This window comes from Physella acuta, unplaced genomic scaffold, assembly GCF_028476545.2.
Source record: "Physella acuta isolate Inbredline_101_S28 unplaced genomic scaffold, ASM2847654v3 ptg001456l, whole genome shotgun sequence".
NCBI classification, from domain to species: domain Eukaryota; kingdom Metazoa; phylum Mollusca; class Gastropoda; family Physidae; genus Physella; species Physella acuta.
Window position 1 is genome coordinate 313,603 of NW_026732971.1, and position 15,694 is coordinate 329,296.

The window sequence follows — 15,694 nt, forward strand, 5'->3', positions numbered from 1 at the left end:
GGTAGGGGGGGTGGGGGGGGGGAATTTTTTCAGGGGGGGGGGGCTGGAAGAAACTCTGTCTGTAATGATTACTGAGTTAAGATAAAATATTTAAGTTAAAACACATTTTAGACAGATAATTGTTTGGTGGAAACTATAAAAGGATTACACCGCTTTCTTTAACACTATTTGGATGGGGTATTGTATTAATTACACAACGAAAAAATAATCATTTTCACGGTAATAGCGAAAGAGGATCATACAATAATTTTTCCAATCTAAAAGTGAATTTGTGTTTATTTTAAAAATAAGCATAATCTACAACAATAATAAACAATAATGTCTTTTAAACTTTTCAAATTTATTTGCCTTGTAACTATAAGATACATTATAAAATTCTTAAACAACAAGAATATTATTAATATCAACCCGTTAAATGGATTTTGAATATACTTAGTACGTTTCCTTAAGATAAAGGTGCTTAAAATCCCAACATAATGATAAATATTGGCAGAGGAATACATCCTTAATCGTTCTTTACGTCTTGGAGACAGTTCATCATAGATTTGCCAGGTATTATCTAAACATTTCTTAGTACATAAATTGGTTCTTCCCTTTTTAAATCACATCAAGTGTTTATAAATGTTTTTGTAACATGTGTTTGTAACATGTGTTTGTAACATATCATGATACATTGATATCTCCCCTCCCTTACACATGATTTTCACGTGGTTTTCCGAACCCTGCTCCAGCTCACACAACACACCAACCTGAGCAGGTAAATATCTGAGATGAGCACACACATCAGCATGCAATGCACGTGCATCAAATCGCAGCAGCAGCAGACCCTGTAGAAAACGCACACGGCAAAAACACCCCAATCAATACCCATGTACCAAATGAAACAGTTCATCGCCGCCATTATTTTTGTCTTACACATCCATAAGATCTATACTACATATAAGAAACTGTTTCAAAGACAAGGTCGAATGGGAAATGAGTTATCTTAACACTACCACAGTAAAATAAATAAATAATTTATCTTTAATAAAAATGAGTCATCTCTTTAAACAACAAAACGGATGTGATCTTGATCATGACATGCGTACTCAACTTGCAGAAGCATCAGTAAAAACAATGGCACGTTTAGGCGGCGAGAGAGTTAAAGTTTAGACACGGGAGTCGAGGGTTAATCTTTGTCACACAGTCGCTGACTCATCCAAACAAATCTCTGACAGAAGAAAGGATTCATAACGATGATAAATATATTCAATTACTCCGTCTAGGAATTTGATCTTTATTGGGATAAAAGATACATAAGACTTAGACAAGTATGATTCATATTTCCTTTAACATAAAGCTTGATCTTTATGTTTAAATCTAGTACTTTCTATTTGAAAATGTAAAGTGCTGAATTCATTGTTAATAAAATTGAGAGTTGATAATAATGAAACTATAATGATCAGTAGTTGAGTATGGCAGTATCTATTGCATAAATGTGTTTTGTAAACCAATACAGTGCTAGTGAAAGTCTAAAAAGATGATGATCTTTAATGTGTTAGCTATCACGGGTTAGGCTAGTAGTTTCATGTTTGATCTTTGAATGCTACTGACGTGTAACTATGACGCACACGTCGCGTCAGCGAGTCGACTCAACTTACGTATTTACACGTACGACAAAATGGGGCTTAAATTTGCTGGTAGTTTCTTGGTAAAAGGTTATAAAAACAGCACCGCTAGGGTTAAAATTGGGATTATTTTCTAATCCTCACGACGGATGAGTGGGGTTAATGTTAGGGTTAATGTTACCAAACCGGTACGGTGTTATTATGATTGTAGTTTTAGAAAACAACAATCTTATAATGATTGTGTTGGTTTTCACTCGGGGAGCCCAAGTTTTTGCAAGATTGGGGGCATTAAAAAATTATTAGATGACAAACTGAGCGACGTCTGCCTGTATGTCGCGGTATTGATGTATCGATTACGTTTAAAAGTCTGTCTTAGAGTGTGGGTCGTTATCTGATAAAGAGTTTAAACTTTGTTGAACGGGATTCTAAAGAAGAAATAATACAGGTTCTTTGAAGATATACGAAGGCAAGACATAATGACCGCGATATGATTACATGGTTTATGAAAGGAGATGGTTAGTTGTAGATATAAACAGTAAGGCCAACCTTACCGGTTTCTTTCATTCTGAGTCACTGTTGCCAATTTTCACCTACAAATCTAATTAACTATTTTTTTCTTGTGCGACTGGCTGATGATGGTACACGGTTGGTAGACAAGCCTTGCTAGGTACCTTCATACACAACTGATGTTGGACTAGCCTTCTCAGGTAAACCAAACAAGTTAGACTAGACTTACAAGGTGACCCCACACACAATTGCTGGTGGACTAGACTTCACATGTAACACGCAACTGTTGTTAGACTAGACTTGCCAGGTAACCTCACACACAACTGTTGTTAGACTAGACTTGCCAGGTAACCTCACACACAACTGTTGTTAGACTAGACTTGCCAGGTAACCTCACACACAACTGTTGTTAGACTAGACTTGCCAGGTAACCTCACACACAACTGTTGTTTAGACTTGCCAGGTAACACACAACTGTTGTTAGATTAGACTTGCCAGGTAACCTCACACACAACTGTTGTTTAGACTTGCCAGGTAACCTCACACACAACTGTTGTTAGACTAGACTTGCCAGGTAACCTCACACACAACTGTTGTTAGACTAGACTTGCCAGGTAACCTCACACACAACTGTTGTTAGACTAGACTTGCCAGGTAACCTCACACACAACTGTTGTTTAGACTTGCCAGGTAACACACAACTGTTGTTAGACTAGACTTGCCAGGTAACCTCACACACAACTGTTGTTTAGACTTGCCAGGTAACCTCACACACAACTGTTGTTCGACTAGACTTGCAAGGTAACCTCACACACAACTGCTGTTTAGACTTGCCAGGTAACCTCACACACAACTGTTGTTAGACTAGACTTGCCAGGTAACCTCACACACAACTGCTGTTTAGACTTGCCAGGTAACCTCACACACAACTGCTGTTTAGACTTGCCAAGTAACCTCTCACATAATTGCTGTTAGACTAGACTTAACAGTAACCTAACACACAACATGGGGACTTTAAAATACATTTTAGCCTTGACTTGATATCAAGCTTTATTTTGAAATGTTAAAATATTAAGCACACACCTGAGAGTTCGTCGAGTAAGTCGCTAATGATGCAAAAAAAAAAAAAACAAAAAAAAAAAAACAATAATAAACAAACATACCTCTCGGTTCATGGAGCTGATTTTTTAATTTTGCTAATTGATACCTTAAAGAAATAAAATGAAATAGGCCTATATACTAAATTATACATTTAATTTGATATTTAATATTATTTATTAACATTGAGTATATTATTTCAAAAGACGTACTACAGTAACTATTGTAAAAAAAGGCATCCAATCTAGTAGTATGAAGAATAATAAGAGACTATCATAGTCATAGTTAAAGAAAAAATATGGCTGAGATATAGATATAGTAGTGAATCGACATTAACTAATGTATAAACATACATTATATAACAAGTTACTATTTAACTAAGGTAGACTACTTATCTTAACTTAGTGTTAAAACATAATATCAGAGATAATTAGCTTCATTAACCATAGCTAATGACATAATCTATGATTTATTTATCAATAACTTTAAGTTAAGCAAGTTGGGTTGAGGGACATGTCTCCTTAATCTTGTTTTTATCTAACTTAATGTAACTAAATATTTATCGATGAGCGAACTATTCAAAGCGCTGTACGTCTACGGAGGTGAAGGATTAAGTAATGAAAACAAAACAGTGGTTTAAGATTACGTAGATTTTATACATTATCTGAGGTCCACTTTTTAAAATATTTGAACGTTTTTACGTTATTGGCTGAGTAATTATTCTAGATCTAAAAATATGAAATTAAAATAATCTAATACAAATTTTAAAATAATCGTTTAATTTATATTTTGCAGATCAGTGTAATTTCTGAGTGACGTTAAATTGTATCTGGCCCTGTATGATTGTATAGTGGGAGTCAGCAATGAGAGATGGAGTCACACAATATCACGAGTCAGACGAACGAAGAGTCAGAGCCCGTGTGGATCAGTGATGACGCCAGGAAGGTTGTGCAGACGGTTTTTTTCGTGGCCATCAACGGCGCCACGGGATTTCTGGGATCTGTGGCCAACGTCATCAATATCGTGGTCTTCGTCAAACAGGTGAGCCTGGGGGGGGGGGGGGGGGGGGAAGAGAGGGGTGGGGTGGGGGATGGGGAGTATTTTAAGTAGCAGCCTTGCAATGGGGTGATGGAAGTGTCTGTCAACTGATAAGTGTAATGTGGATAGGTCTCCGTCAATAGGTTAGTATGTGGGGGAGGATGGGGGGGGGGGGGGCGTAGGGGAAGTTTTGAGAAGTTGGTAAGTGAGGGGATTTTTGGAACTCCCCAGGGTTTTGAGATATTGTGGTTTGTGGACAGGGGGTCCGTGACACTGTCTGTGGTTTTTTAACATGGTTCAGTGACACTGTCTGTGATTTGTTTACTGGGGTTTAGTGACACTGGTTTTTAAAACAAGTGTCAGTGATACTACTTTGCTAACAGGGGTTCAGTGACATTGTCTGTGGTTTGTTGATAAGGGTTCGGTGACATTGTTTTTTTAACAGGGTTCACTAGTTTGTTGACAGGGTTTCAGTGACACTGGAGTTTGTTTACTGGGGTTCAGTGACACTGGTTTTAACAGGGTTCAGTGACACTGTCATTTGTTGACAAGGTTTTTTTGACAATGTCTGTGGTTTGTTTTCTGGGGTTCAGTGACACTGTGGTTTTCTTGACAGGGTTTTAGTGACACTGTCAACATCAGTCTACTGGGTCTGGCCGTCTCCGACCTTGGCAGTCTGGTGACCTTGGTCTGGGAGAGCATCACCTTGAACCCTTTCTTCCTGAATGCCGACGTCCCGTTTCGACAGAACGACATCAGGTATCTCACAGCAGGTGGGTCTTGTTTGCTTACCTGTAGAGTGGTACAGGTGAGGGGGGATGGTGGGGGGGGTTATTGAGTTATAAGGAACGTTTGATCTTTTTAATGCAGGAGAAAGTAATTCTTATGTTAATCGTCTTTATCTGCCCCCAGCCTTCACACTAACACATTCTTTATCAGCGCCCGGCCGTTCCACTAAAAGTAGCTACACCCACTTACATTATCTGTATCTGTCACCAACATTTCCATTAACATTATCTGTATCTGCCCCCACAGTCATACTAACATCTGTATATGCCCCCAGCCATCCCACTAACCTTATCTGTATCTGCCCCCAACCATCCCACTACCTTATCTGTATCTGCCCCCAGCCATCCCACTAACCTTATCTGTATCTGCCCCCAGCTATCCCACTAATATCTGTATCTGCCCTAGCCATCCCGCTAATATCTGTATCTGCCCCCAACCGTCCCGCTAATATCTGTATCTGCCCCCAACCGTCCCACTAAATTTATCTGTATTTGCCCCCAGCCATCCCACTATCATTATCTGTATCTGCCCCAGCCATCCCACTAACATTATCTGTATCTGCCCCTAATATCTGTATCTGCCCCCAGCCATCCCACACTCCATCTTCGTGCGTATCGCCTGGTGTATCACAGCCTTCTTGACCTTGGAGCGCTGCCTCTGCATCGCCATGCCTCTCAAGGTCAAACAGATCATCACAGCCAAGAGGACCCTCCTCATCAACCTCACCATCTTCACCCTCATCTTCCTCGGCATGTGCCCCATCTTCGTCTGCCGGTGGATCGGTCCGGAATTCGCGCCGGAAAGAAACAAGACGATTTTCGTGACTTTGTTCTCGTGCGATAAAGTCACGGTCGAAAACATCGCTTTCACGTTCAACGTCGTGGCGCAGTTCAGCTCCTTCATCATCGACCTTCTGTGCACGGTGATTATAATCCACACCCTCCAGGTGAAGTCTAAGTGGCGAAACGAAACCACCAGCACGTCGAAAACAGGGTTAGCAACACGGGATAAGAAAGTGATTAAAATGATCGCGTTGATCTCGACGATTTTTATCGTCTGCTCCATGCCCAGCTGTGTGAACTACGTGGTGGTAGTCAACAGGCTGGAGTACAACGACGCCAGTGTGTACAGGAATGTGTACACGGTGTCCTGGGCGGTTATTGTGGCCCTCGAGGCTATAAATAGCTCGGTGAATATTTTTGTGTACTACAACATGAGCGGGAAGTACAAGGCGGCGTTTGACGATATATTTTGTAGGTGGTTAAGGGGAGAGAAGCAAGGAGAAAAGACAAAGGAAACAGGCGGTAAGGGGAAGTAATAGAAATAAATATGTACATGACACTGAAGTAAAAAATAATAAACGATTGAGCTAATCAATATATAAAATTATCTAAATCGTTTTCAAATAAATGTGTAAAAATTAATTTTTTTTTAAACCTGCTTTATAAACCATATCAATTCTTCCAACTATAAATTCTAGTTGTACTTGTGTGGTATAAAACACTTATGTCTCGTATTTTTTTATTTTTTATTTGTACCGACTTCAGTGGTTGACCGTCGCTCTCCTGCACACTCCAGTGAGCAAGTTGTCTTAACATTTTTCATATTTTGAATCATTTGCCGGCGCTCAAACGGAACACTCGGAAGCAAATGATTGACAGACTAGACGAAACAGTTTACCGTTAATTGTAGCTAAATTTAAATGGTACTAAACTAGATAAAAGCTGTTTACAGCGGCATTGACTATTCTAATTAACTGTATTACTTACAGATCACTCACGTAAAAACAAAACCCAACTAGCATCAGATTTAATATGAAATCCAGCCAGCATCCATCAATATTGGACCAAAACGTTCTTTCTCAATTTATTAGATCTCCATATGCTAGTGGTTCTTACCTTTTGTAGGTACTGAACCCCAACAGTTTCAAATTCTTATTCATCGAACCCTTCTTAATAGTTCTATCGTCCGCACTGACAAAATCCTGATCGTGAATCATATGAGTCGGGTGTGTATCTTGACCTCCGCCGAATTCACGAAACTGCCTCACCGAAACCAGATTAAGAACCACAACTCTATGCTGATATTGTGTCAGTTTATATAGTGTTTATTAACACCAGCAACCAGAGTTTCTTCCAGGCATCTAATTGGGGGGAGGGGGGCGGGGGCGGAAAGAATGAAAGAAAGAAGAAAGTCTAACCCCTGTTATGACCGCTCTCCGACAGCCGCGGAGGGAGCGGACACCCCAGGTTCGTTTAGTATTGTACCGATAGAAGTCACTCTAATGGAATCCCAACAACTTGCCGTGAGCTCGTTAATGCTGTCTAGGGGTAAAACACGACAAATCGAAGAGACTCAACACGACTTAAACTATCAATACCTTTTTAATAAATGTACAAGATTATGACACTAGGTAAGTTCAAAATGTACAGACTCTAAGAGTACAATAAATAAACTCAAAAACTCCAACTTACAGTTTGAGAAAATCACAATATATCACAGCTGTGGCTTAGTATATTATACACCAATACAGATCAATACTTCACACAACTGAATGGCATCATAATTACCACCAAAAAACCAAGAAGAGACGTATTGCCTCTACAACAATAGAAATCCAAATAAAGGACCAAACTATCACCGAAGTAATCAAAAAGGTGCAATAATACACCAGAACAAAATAGTTGAAATACTACAACTTGCCACACAATACCTTATACAAAGGTAATAAACATGTCACAAAATTACAATACTGAAAAGGTGGCGTACATAACCACCGGCACAACTCTCCTGGTCCAAAGGTCAATCTGGCTGCCTTTAGACATGAAAAAACCCAAGATTAAATAAAACTCAGATTAAGGGGAAATAACTCAAAAGTCTTACGACTATTGGTTGAGGATCTGTCAAGGATCCTCACGGTCGCAAGACCATTGGTTGAGGTTCTGCCAGGGATTAAAAATACAATCACCTGATGTGACAGAGTTCAGTTGACCGATTCGTACCAGTGAACTGACAATTCTCCCAAGGTCAAATACATAACTTAGGAGATTAAATATACATAAAGCAAAAAGACCTAAGTAGGTCACACCCCTCCCCCCCCCCCTCGGAACGAAATGGAATTTGTATAGAAAATCTATACTTTTAACAGTGTCCGCCCCCGGAAATTTTAGTCCGCCCCCTCCCCACCCCCCGAAAATTTCAAGTGCCCCCCCCCCAGTGTTTTTTCCAGACTTTTTTCTCCGGGGGGGCACTTGAAATTTTCGGGGTGGGGGGGGGGGGCGGTAGACTTTCTTCGGGGAGGGGGGGTGCGGACACTGTTAAGAGTATATATAATCTATATAAATTATATACATTTCATTTCGTTCGGGGGCTTAACTCTGCCCCCCCCCTCCCACAGAGAAAGAAGTCTGGAAAAAACACGGTCAGCAACACAGAATGTCGTTTGTGAGACGTTATATTCCCCGCTCATGTAAATAATAAGTGAAAAAAAAGTAAGTAAAGTTCCATCTATAAGCAGATGAATTAGGGTTAATATGCTTCTTGACCTCGGCATATAGAAGGATGGCATAATTAACACTCCGCCTTAAATTTTGGAAACGACATGAAAAAACGGTCACTATGAATGGATACATTAAGTAATAGCAAGCGCTAATGTTCAAAGCGAGGAATATTTATCTTCTTCATTCTTAATTTTAATATATTAGAAGTTATTTCTTCCAACACAATTGGGCAATAAGTGTCAACATATTAAGCACCATATAGGCCGTTGACTCCAATTCCAGCCTGCTTTTTAGCTATAATTTCTTCTATAGCCTTCGCCCAACAAGAAGCAAGTCAGCAGTTGTTTGTTTTTGGAGTTATCTCTCATAGATGGCTGTCGACAGCTACCGAGCCTTATCTTCCAGGGGTTCGAACTTGGGTCTTTATAAGCTTTATGAGCTAGGGAAGTATCTGATTGACTGGTTATTAAACATTTTTATTTTTGTTTTCACTTAGGGGTCATCCATAAATGACGTCACGCTTTTTTGACGATTTTTACCTTCCCCCTCCCCTCCGTCACACATCGTCACAAAAAGCCAGACCCCACCTCCCTAAAATGACGTCGCTCCTCAGTCTACAACCCCCCCCCCCCTCAAAATTGCAGTTGAATTTTTCTCAAAACATCGATATTTTTCCAAAATCGTCTGAACTCTCTCAAGATATAGTATTTTAATCAATTCCTATTACAATTTATTAAAACAGTTTTCTAAAACGCGAAACATTGCTTTTTTCTATAATGCAAAAGTGTGACGTCCCACCATCAGACCCCCCTCCCCCTCATCACACACCGTCACAAAATTACGGATCCCCCTCCCCCCTACAAGTGTGACGTCATTTATGGACGACCCCTTATTTAAAATTTATCAGAATAAAGAAAGGTCGACAAAGTAAACGATGACACATTGATAACGCATGATAACAATTTTTTTTAATCTGATGGTTACCAGTATCTATAACATGTCACTAACAGGTGAATGACAAATTACTGACGATGTCAATGACCACTGACTGACAATGTCGTTGACGGTCACTAAGAGTAACCATGACAACCACAAGTTCTATGCAGGCCACTGGATCTGCCTCTCTAGAGGCTTAGGTCCACATGTAATCGTGAAGTTCTCTTTCCCTGCCATCATGTAAGGCAGAAGGCTGTGGATAAAACAACAATAAACACTCACTGCAGCAAATGTTCAGATGTCTAAGTCTTTACACCAGAGGCGTAACGATGGGGGGGGGGGGGGCGGGGCGGGGTACATATATCCCCGGGAAGCCGACCCTAGGGGGCACCAAAACGGGTTGGAAAAAATTAAAAAGCTCATTTTATCTGCAGTTTTGCATTATAAATATAAAAAAAAATATATATGAGGGGGGGGGGGGGGGGAGTTGAAAATTTGTCCCCGGGCGCCGGGAAAGGTCGCTACGCCTCTGCTTTACAGCCCTGTGTATGTTATGTACATGTGTAAGTTGAAACAAAGTTCTGATCGTCAACTCAGCAACATCAGTCTACCCAATGAGTTACGATGGTTGTTGAGTAATGGTATTATATCTTACTCCATGTGCATATATATCTACTCGTCTCAGAGTCATTTAAGTGTGCTAATACTCTATCATATAAAGAGGCAAAATATATTTTAAGATACCTTAACCTATCTGAACCTTACTTTATCTACTCAATAGGCCACTCTCTTATGTAATTTAGATCTTGAGAACATAAGTTGTTAATGTAGCTAATGATAAAATATTAAAGAAATTAATATCGTTTTTCTATTTTATGTTTTACATTCATAGGCTTAGAGCTAGATTTATCGATTTTTTATTCTAGTTTAAACTGAAATTATAAAAACCAATACTTACTATCTGGCAACACATCGGTCTTTATACATGTAAAATACTGTCAAATTATTTGAGCATACGACCGAGGTGGTTAAGGTAAGGAAAGAAGCCCGATACAAGTTCTCTACTTACGGCACGTCCAGTTTGTTCAGCTCGTATGGGACGGGGTTCGGACCCTCTTTGGACCCCTGGTATGTGATGACGTAACGTGAGTAGTGGCAGGTGGTCACGCCGATGATCTTTGGGTTGTTCTAGTTAGTGGATATTACATTGCACACAAAGATGGTAGAGAATATAGATGATCTTTGGGTTGTTATAATTAGTGGACATATGGCATACAAAAATGGTACGGAATATAGATGATCTTTGGACACATACATAGCATACAAAAATCATAGAGAATATAGATAATCTTTGGGTTGTTCTACTTAGGGGATACATACATTGCATACAAAGATGGTAGAGAATATAGATGATCTTTGGGTTGTTCTGGTTAGGGGATACATACATTGCATACACAGAAAATAGAGAATATAGATGATCTTTGGACACATACATAGCATACAAAGATGGTACAGAATATAGTGTCAAAATAATGTCTTTTGTAATGGGCCTTAGCCTTGGTCATCGTAGGCTAGTAACTAATTGACGCAAGAATGACACAATAATAAACCTTTTATAACGGTAACAACCGCAGGTAATGATGGTATTATTTCGCATTGGTCGTTATTAAAAAAACATAACATTTTGATAAAATAGCAACAGAAGGTACCGACATTTTTATCACAGGCTGTTATATTAGTCTTGCATTTAGAATAATCGTTGCGCTAGAAATCGTTTGACTTTCTACTAAAATAGTAAATTATCGTCGTATAGGTGTAATAAATAAATAAATAACAAATGAAGCATATTAATTTTAATTAAACGTTTTGTTGTTGTTAAAAATAGCTTGATCTTCGGTAAAATGTATGCCTGATTTAATGGAAAGACACTTTAGAATATCTGAATCGATCGTTTTTGAAAAAAAATATATTTAGGTGTAGATGCAAGAAGAAAAAAAATAACGTTTTCCATCGCTACTGATGTAGATGTGAGAAGAATAAAAAAAGTTAACGGTATCTATAACGTATCTACCAGAGGTAAGGTGTTACCATATCGTGTCCCATGGAACAATCTGGAAAGATCCCAACGAAGACATTCTCGTAGGGCTCGTCATAGTGACCAGAGCAGCTGTGGTTGGATGTGATGTCGTCCACTGTCAGGTTGTACAGGACTTCAGTGTCTAGGGTTCCGTTTCTGTAAGAGTAGAGAGTATAGTGGTATAGGGATCAACTGTACAGCTACTAGTGGTGTTTTGTTGTATGTGTAGTCAAGTAGGTCTTCCATTGGCGTCCTTATGGTTCAAAGTACATTTGTATAAGACATGTAGTAAACGGCTAAGTGGGCACTGGGCAGCTAGTACACTTCTAAGTGGGCAGATGATACATATCAAAGGTTGCATGCAGTACCCGTATATGTCTTTGGGTGATATAGGGCTAGAATTTCTTGTGTACATGCCTAGGGTGTCCAATAGTACGGGTCTATGGGGTACATTGTACTAAAATACCTATAACAATGTCCATGAAGCGTAAAAGTCTCGGGATACGTATTACAGATCTAGGCTCTTGTGCTAAGATCTTCGGGGCGTAGCTACTGCTCCAAAATGACACAAGGTACTGACTATTTGGATCCGTAGGAAAGGTGTGACGAAGCACTTTCTACGTAACCAGGAGATCAGGTAGAAAAGAGGTCTAGTGGCTCATATAACCTGTTTTAGAACAGACCTTTGTAGCCTGGGGTTCACTGTGATGTTGTGGGGCGTCACTCGAATGTTGGCGTCCTTGTCTTCATACACCGTCACCAGCTGGCGACGTTTGAGTACGTTGTCGACGAACTCTTCGGCGTAGAAGGTAGGAACCTGTAGAGATAATGCAGAGATGGGATTTGAGAAATCTTTATACTTTCGATATGGTAAATGTGTAGAGAGTACAGCACTTAGGATATTTTTTCCCATTAGGCTTAGTCACATGAAGCAGTTAATAATATTCAAGTGTGACTCTGTTGATACTTGAACTTCAATAAACAAAAGCCGACAACATCTCGGGACGTAGTGAGAAGAAATCCCTTAACAATTAACACTTTACACACGGATTGTTTAAACAATACCATAAGGACCTGTGACTTATAACTGTAAAACACAAGGTATTTTGTTTTTTTTCATACACATGTCTTAAGCCATAGAGGTAAATCTCAGCTGCACTCAGGGTTTCTTTCGGGCATTGTTCTCTGAGGAGGGGTACATAAACTTCTTGGGGCCAGACGCTAGCTGGAGAACATATGTTCTATATATCATTTTTATTTTCAAATTCGTTCGGTTGGGGATTGGGGGGGGGGGTTGGTTTGCTTTGGGGGAGGGGGCGGTACTCCCATTTCTGAAAAAAAAATATATGAAAAAAACTCTGCCTGTACTAAAGCTATAACAGATACTAGAAGGGTTTCTTCCAGGCATCTTTACGGGTGGGGGGGGGGGGGGGGTTATTCCCCCCAAAAGGAAGTCTACCGCCCCCCCCCCCCACAACAAAATGGAATTTATATAGACAATATATACTTTTAACACGTTCCGTCCCCCCTCCCCGGATATTTTAGTCCACCCCCACCCCGAAAATTTGAAGTGCCCCCCCCCCACTCCGGAGAAAAAAATTCTAAAAGAAACACTAAACACTAGGGTGAGGTAACTGACCTGTCCTAGGGCCGGTACAAACACGGGGATGAGGTAACTCTCAACCAAGGCGTGTGGGTGCGCCACATTCCTCCCCCTGTTAACTGACCTGTCCTAGGGCTGGTACATACACGGGGATGAGGTAACTCTCAACCAAGGCGTGTGGGTGCGCCACATTTCTCCCCCTGTTAACTGACCTGTCCTAGGGCTGGTACATACACGGGGATGAGGTAACTCTCAACCAAGGCGTGTGGGTGCGCCACATTTCTCCCCCTGTTAACTGACCTGTCCTAGGGCTGGTACATACACGGGGATGAGGTAACTCTCAACCAAGGCGTGTGGGTGCGCCACATTTCTCCCCCTGTTAACTGACCTGTCCTAGGGCTGGTACATACACGGGGATGAGGTAACTCTCAACCAAGGCGTGTGGGTGCGCCACATTCCTCCTCTTGTTCTCCTCCACCTGCTTGACCCCCGACACGAAGCCACTGAGTAGGTGCAGGATCCTCAACAGCCTGTCTGACGGCACTCTCACAGTAGCCTCTGGTGTGGCTGTGTGGAGGAAAAATAACTTTTCAGAACGGATATACTAGGTAAAGTAGAGTTGATCTCTTTTTTTTAACTCGGGTTTATCAAAGTGTGTGGGCATCACCATAGTGAGTCAGTAATTGAAGTTCCCTTTTCGGACCAAATGATCTATATTGCAGATGATGTAGAAGTAGAATGTTTATTGAACGCAGTTGATGAAGGGATGGGTTGTTAAACACCAAGCCTGTCGGCCTTTACTTACCCTAAAGTGCGTCAGAGCGGGGTGGCCTTCCTGAAGTCTCTAGTCAGGACCGAGATCCAAACTACATAATTTCTGGTAAGAAGTCGAGCACTCTACCACGCGACCACGCCATCTCTGTACTTTCCACAAAATCAGTCAGATACTTACCAAAAGCTGATAAACTCAAGAACGTCTATTACACTATATAACCGAAGAATCGAACTTGAGACAATTCGGTTAACAATACATACACTACTATACGACCACGGCAGACTCTGACATGAGAATTGCTTACACGAATGTGTGTGCATTAAATTACAGACACAACCAACTTCACATTTCATTAAGTTTAACTTTTACTATACAAGTGATATACTTAACAGTAGGATATCAAATTCCATCCATTTACCCAAAATTTGTCGGGAATGCAAAATGGCTAGTTGCACTACCTTACTTTATATTTATCTAACAAAAAAATCATCATATTTTCCCTTTCGGGTCCAAGACACACGGGTACAGATGAAGTAGAGTTCACCTGTTTCAGTGACTTCGGCACTTTCACGACACAATTCCATTTCCATTAGGATTACATTAATACTATTACATTAAGATTAAATAATACGTTTACATTATTATCACAGCACCATGTGTAAATTAAGATCACACTACTCCATTAAGAGTTGGAAGAGAAAACCACATTCAGTTTAAAATTATATTTCTCAATTTAATTTAAAATTATATTTTTCAGTTTTATTTAAGAAGATATTTTCCAATTTAATTTAAAAAGATAAATTTTCAAATTTAATTTAAAATGGGTTTTATGATAGGATTGAAATATTTTAAATACATGTTATGTTCATTTAAACAATTTGTATGCATTTAAACATGAATTTTAATTAAATTGTGTAAACGTGTTTTGTACATATATTTTAATGTTGATGTACACACAGCCGGTGGAGCCGGTTTAAATAAACACCCGATACATATAGGGGGGCGTTATTTAACCAAATTAGAAACACAAACAAAATGAATTAAAAAGCAGATATAAAGGCACTGACCTGACGGTTGGGGGTCAGGTTGACCTACAACCAGGAACGCTACAAGAGCTAATCCAAGCAGCAACAGACTCAATGACGTCATGTTTATGTTAACCCCACATGTGAATCAACTTCGCGCCTCATAGAAAAAGTTTGTTTTGCACAAGGGTGCTAATCGATTTAAAACTTTATTATTGATCACTGTGGTAATTATCTTTGCTTTTCTTAATGACTTTGTTAATTAACACAAGAAAATTAATTGTTTACCATTATCTTATTTTTTTTTTTAATTCTGGAAATGTTTAATTTCATGTATAGAGTTCATTATGTGTTGTTCGTTAATATTGTTTGATGGATTAAATATTGTAAGCTGTATTGTTTAAGTAAAATTGTGTTATTTCAAGCTGTTAAGAAAAAATACAAATCGATTTGCTTTCGTTTACAGTAATTATTTTAAATCAGGTCATCGACCAGTTAACTGGAGATTAACAGTTAACTGTTTGTACAGTTTAGTTTACAGCTAACGATGTTTTTTTTTTTTTGTTTAAAAAAATAGGTAAGTGTCGTTAAGATCCGTTGACAAAGGGTTGCGGTGGGAGGAAAGATCCCCTAATCCCCTCACACAACTGACTACAGGCAGTAGTTAGCTAGATAAAACTATTAATACGTTGTTACACACAACTGTTCTCTGACACACATACACACAAACACACACAAA

The 15,694-nt window shown here is 39.6% G+C and overlaps 2 protein-coding genes across 2 annotated transcripts; one reads left to right on the forward strand and one right to left on the reverse strand.

Moving 5' to 3' along the window:
• Nucleotides 1–4,067: 4,067 nt before the first annotated feature.
• LOC131928042 (uracil nucleotide/cysteinyl leukotriene receptor) lies at nt 4,068–6,430 on the forward strand. Its single transcript, XM_059283940.1, has 3 exons — nt 4,068–4,253; nt 4,867–5,023; nt 5,627–6,430. Exons 1-3 carry the CDS (start codon nt 4,083–4,085, stop codon nt 6,355–6,357), a joined length of 1,059 nt encoding a protein of 352 aa, XP_059139923.1. The 5' UTR covers nt 4,068–4,082; the 3' UTR covers nt 6,358–6,430.
• A 3,066-nt stretch (nt 6,431–9,496) lies between these two features.
• On the reverse strand, nt 9,497–15,111 carry LOC131928021 (uncharacterized). Its single transcript, XM_059283914.1, has 6 exons — nt 14,998–15,111; nt 13,544–13,722; nt 12,236–12,369; nt 11,564–11,708; nt 10,545–10,663; nt 9,497–9,728 (listed from the first exon to the last, which is right to left on the reverse strand). The coding sequence occupies exons 1-6, from the start codon at nt 15,077–15,079 to the stop codon at nt 9,638–9,640; spliced, it is 750 nt and encodes a 249-aa protein (XP_059139897.1). The 5' UTR covers nt 15,080–15,111; the 3' UTR covers nt 9,497–9,637.
• Nucleotides 15,112–15,694: the final 583 nt, after the last annotated feature.

Coding starts and splice junctions, on each gene's coding strand:
- LOC131928042 (XM_059283940.1), top strand. CDS start 4,083: ATGGAGTCACACAATATCACGAGTCAGACGAACGAAGAGTCAGAGCCC. Junction 4,254..4,866: donor TCGTGGTCTTCGTCAAACAG/GTGAGCCTGGGG, acceptor TTTTCTTGACAG/GGTTTTAGTGACACTGTCAA. Junction 5,024..5,626: donor CATCAGGTATCTCACAGCAG/GTGGGTCTTGTT, acceptor ATCTGCCCCCAG/CCATCCCACACTCCATCTTC.
- LOC131928021 (XM_059283914.1), bottom strand. CDS start 15,079: ATGACGTCATTGAGTCTGTTGCTGCTTGGATTAGCTCTTGTAGCGTTC. Junction 11,709..12,235: donor GTGAACCCCAGGCTACAAAG/GTCTGTTCTAAA, acceptor CTACTCTTACAG/AAACGGAACCCTAGACACTG. Junction 9,729..10,544: donor CTGAACAAACTGGACGTGCC/GTAAGTAGAGAA, acceptor TTTTATCCACAG/CCTTCTGCCTTACATGATGG.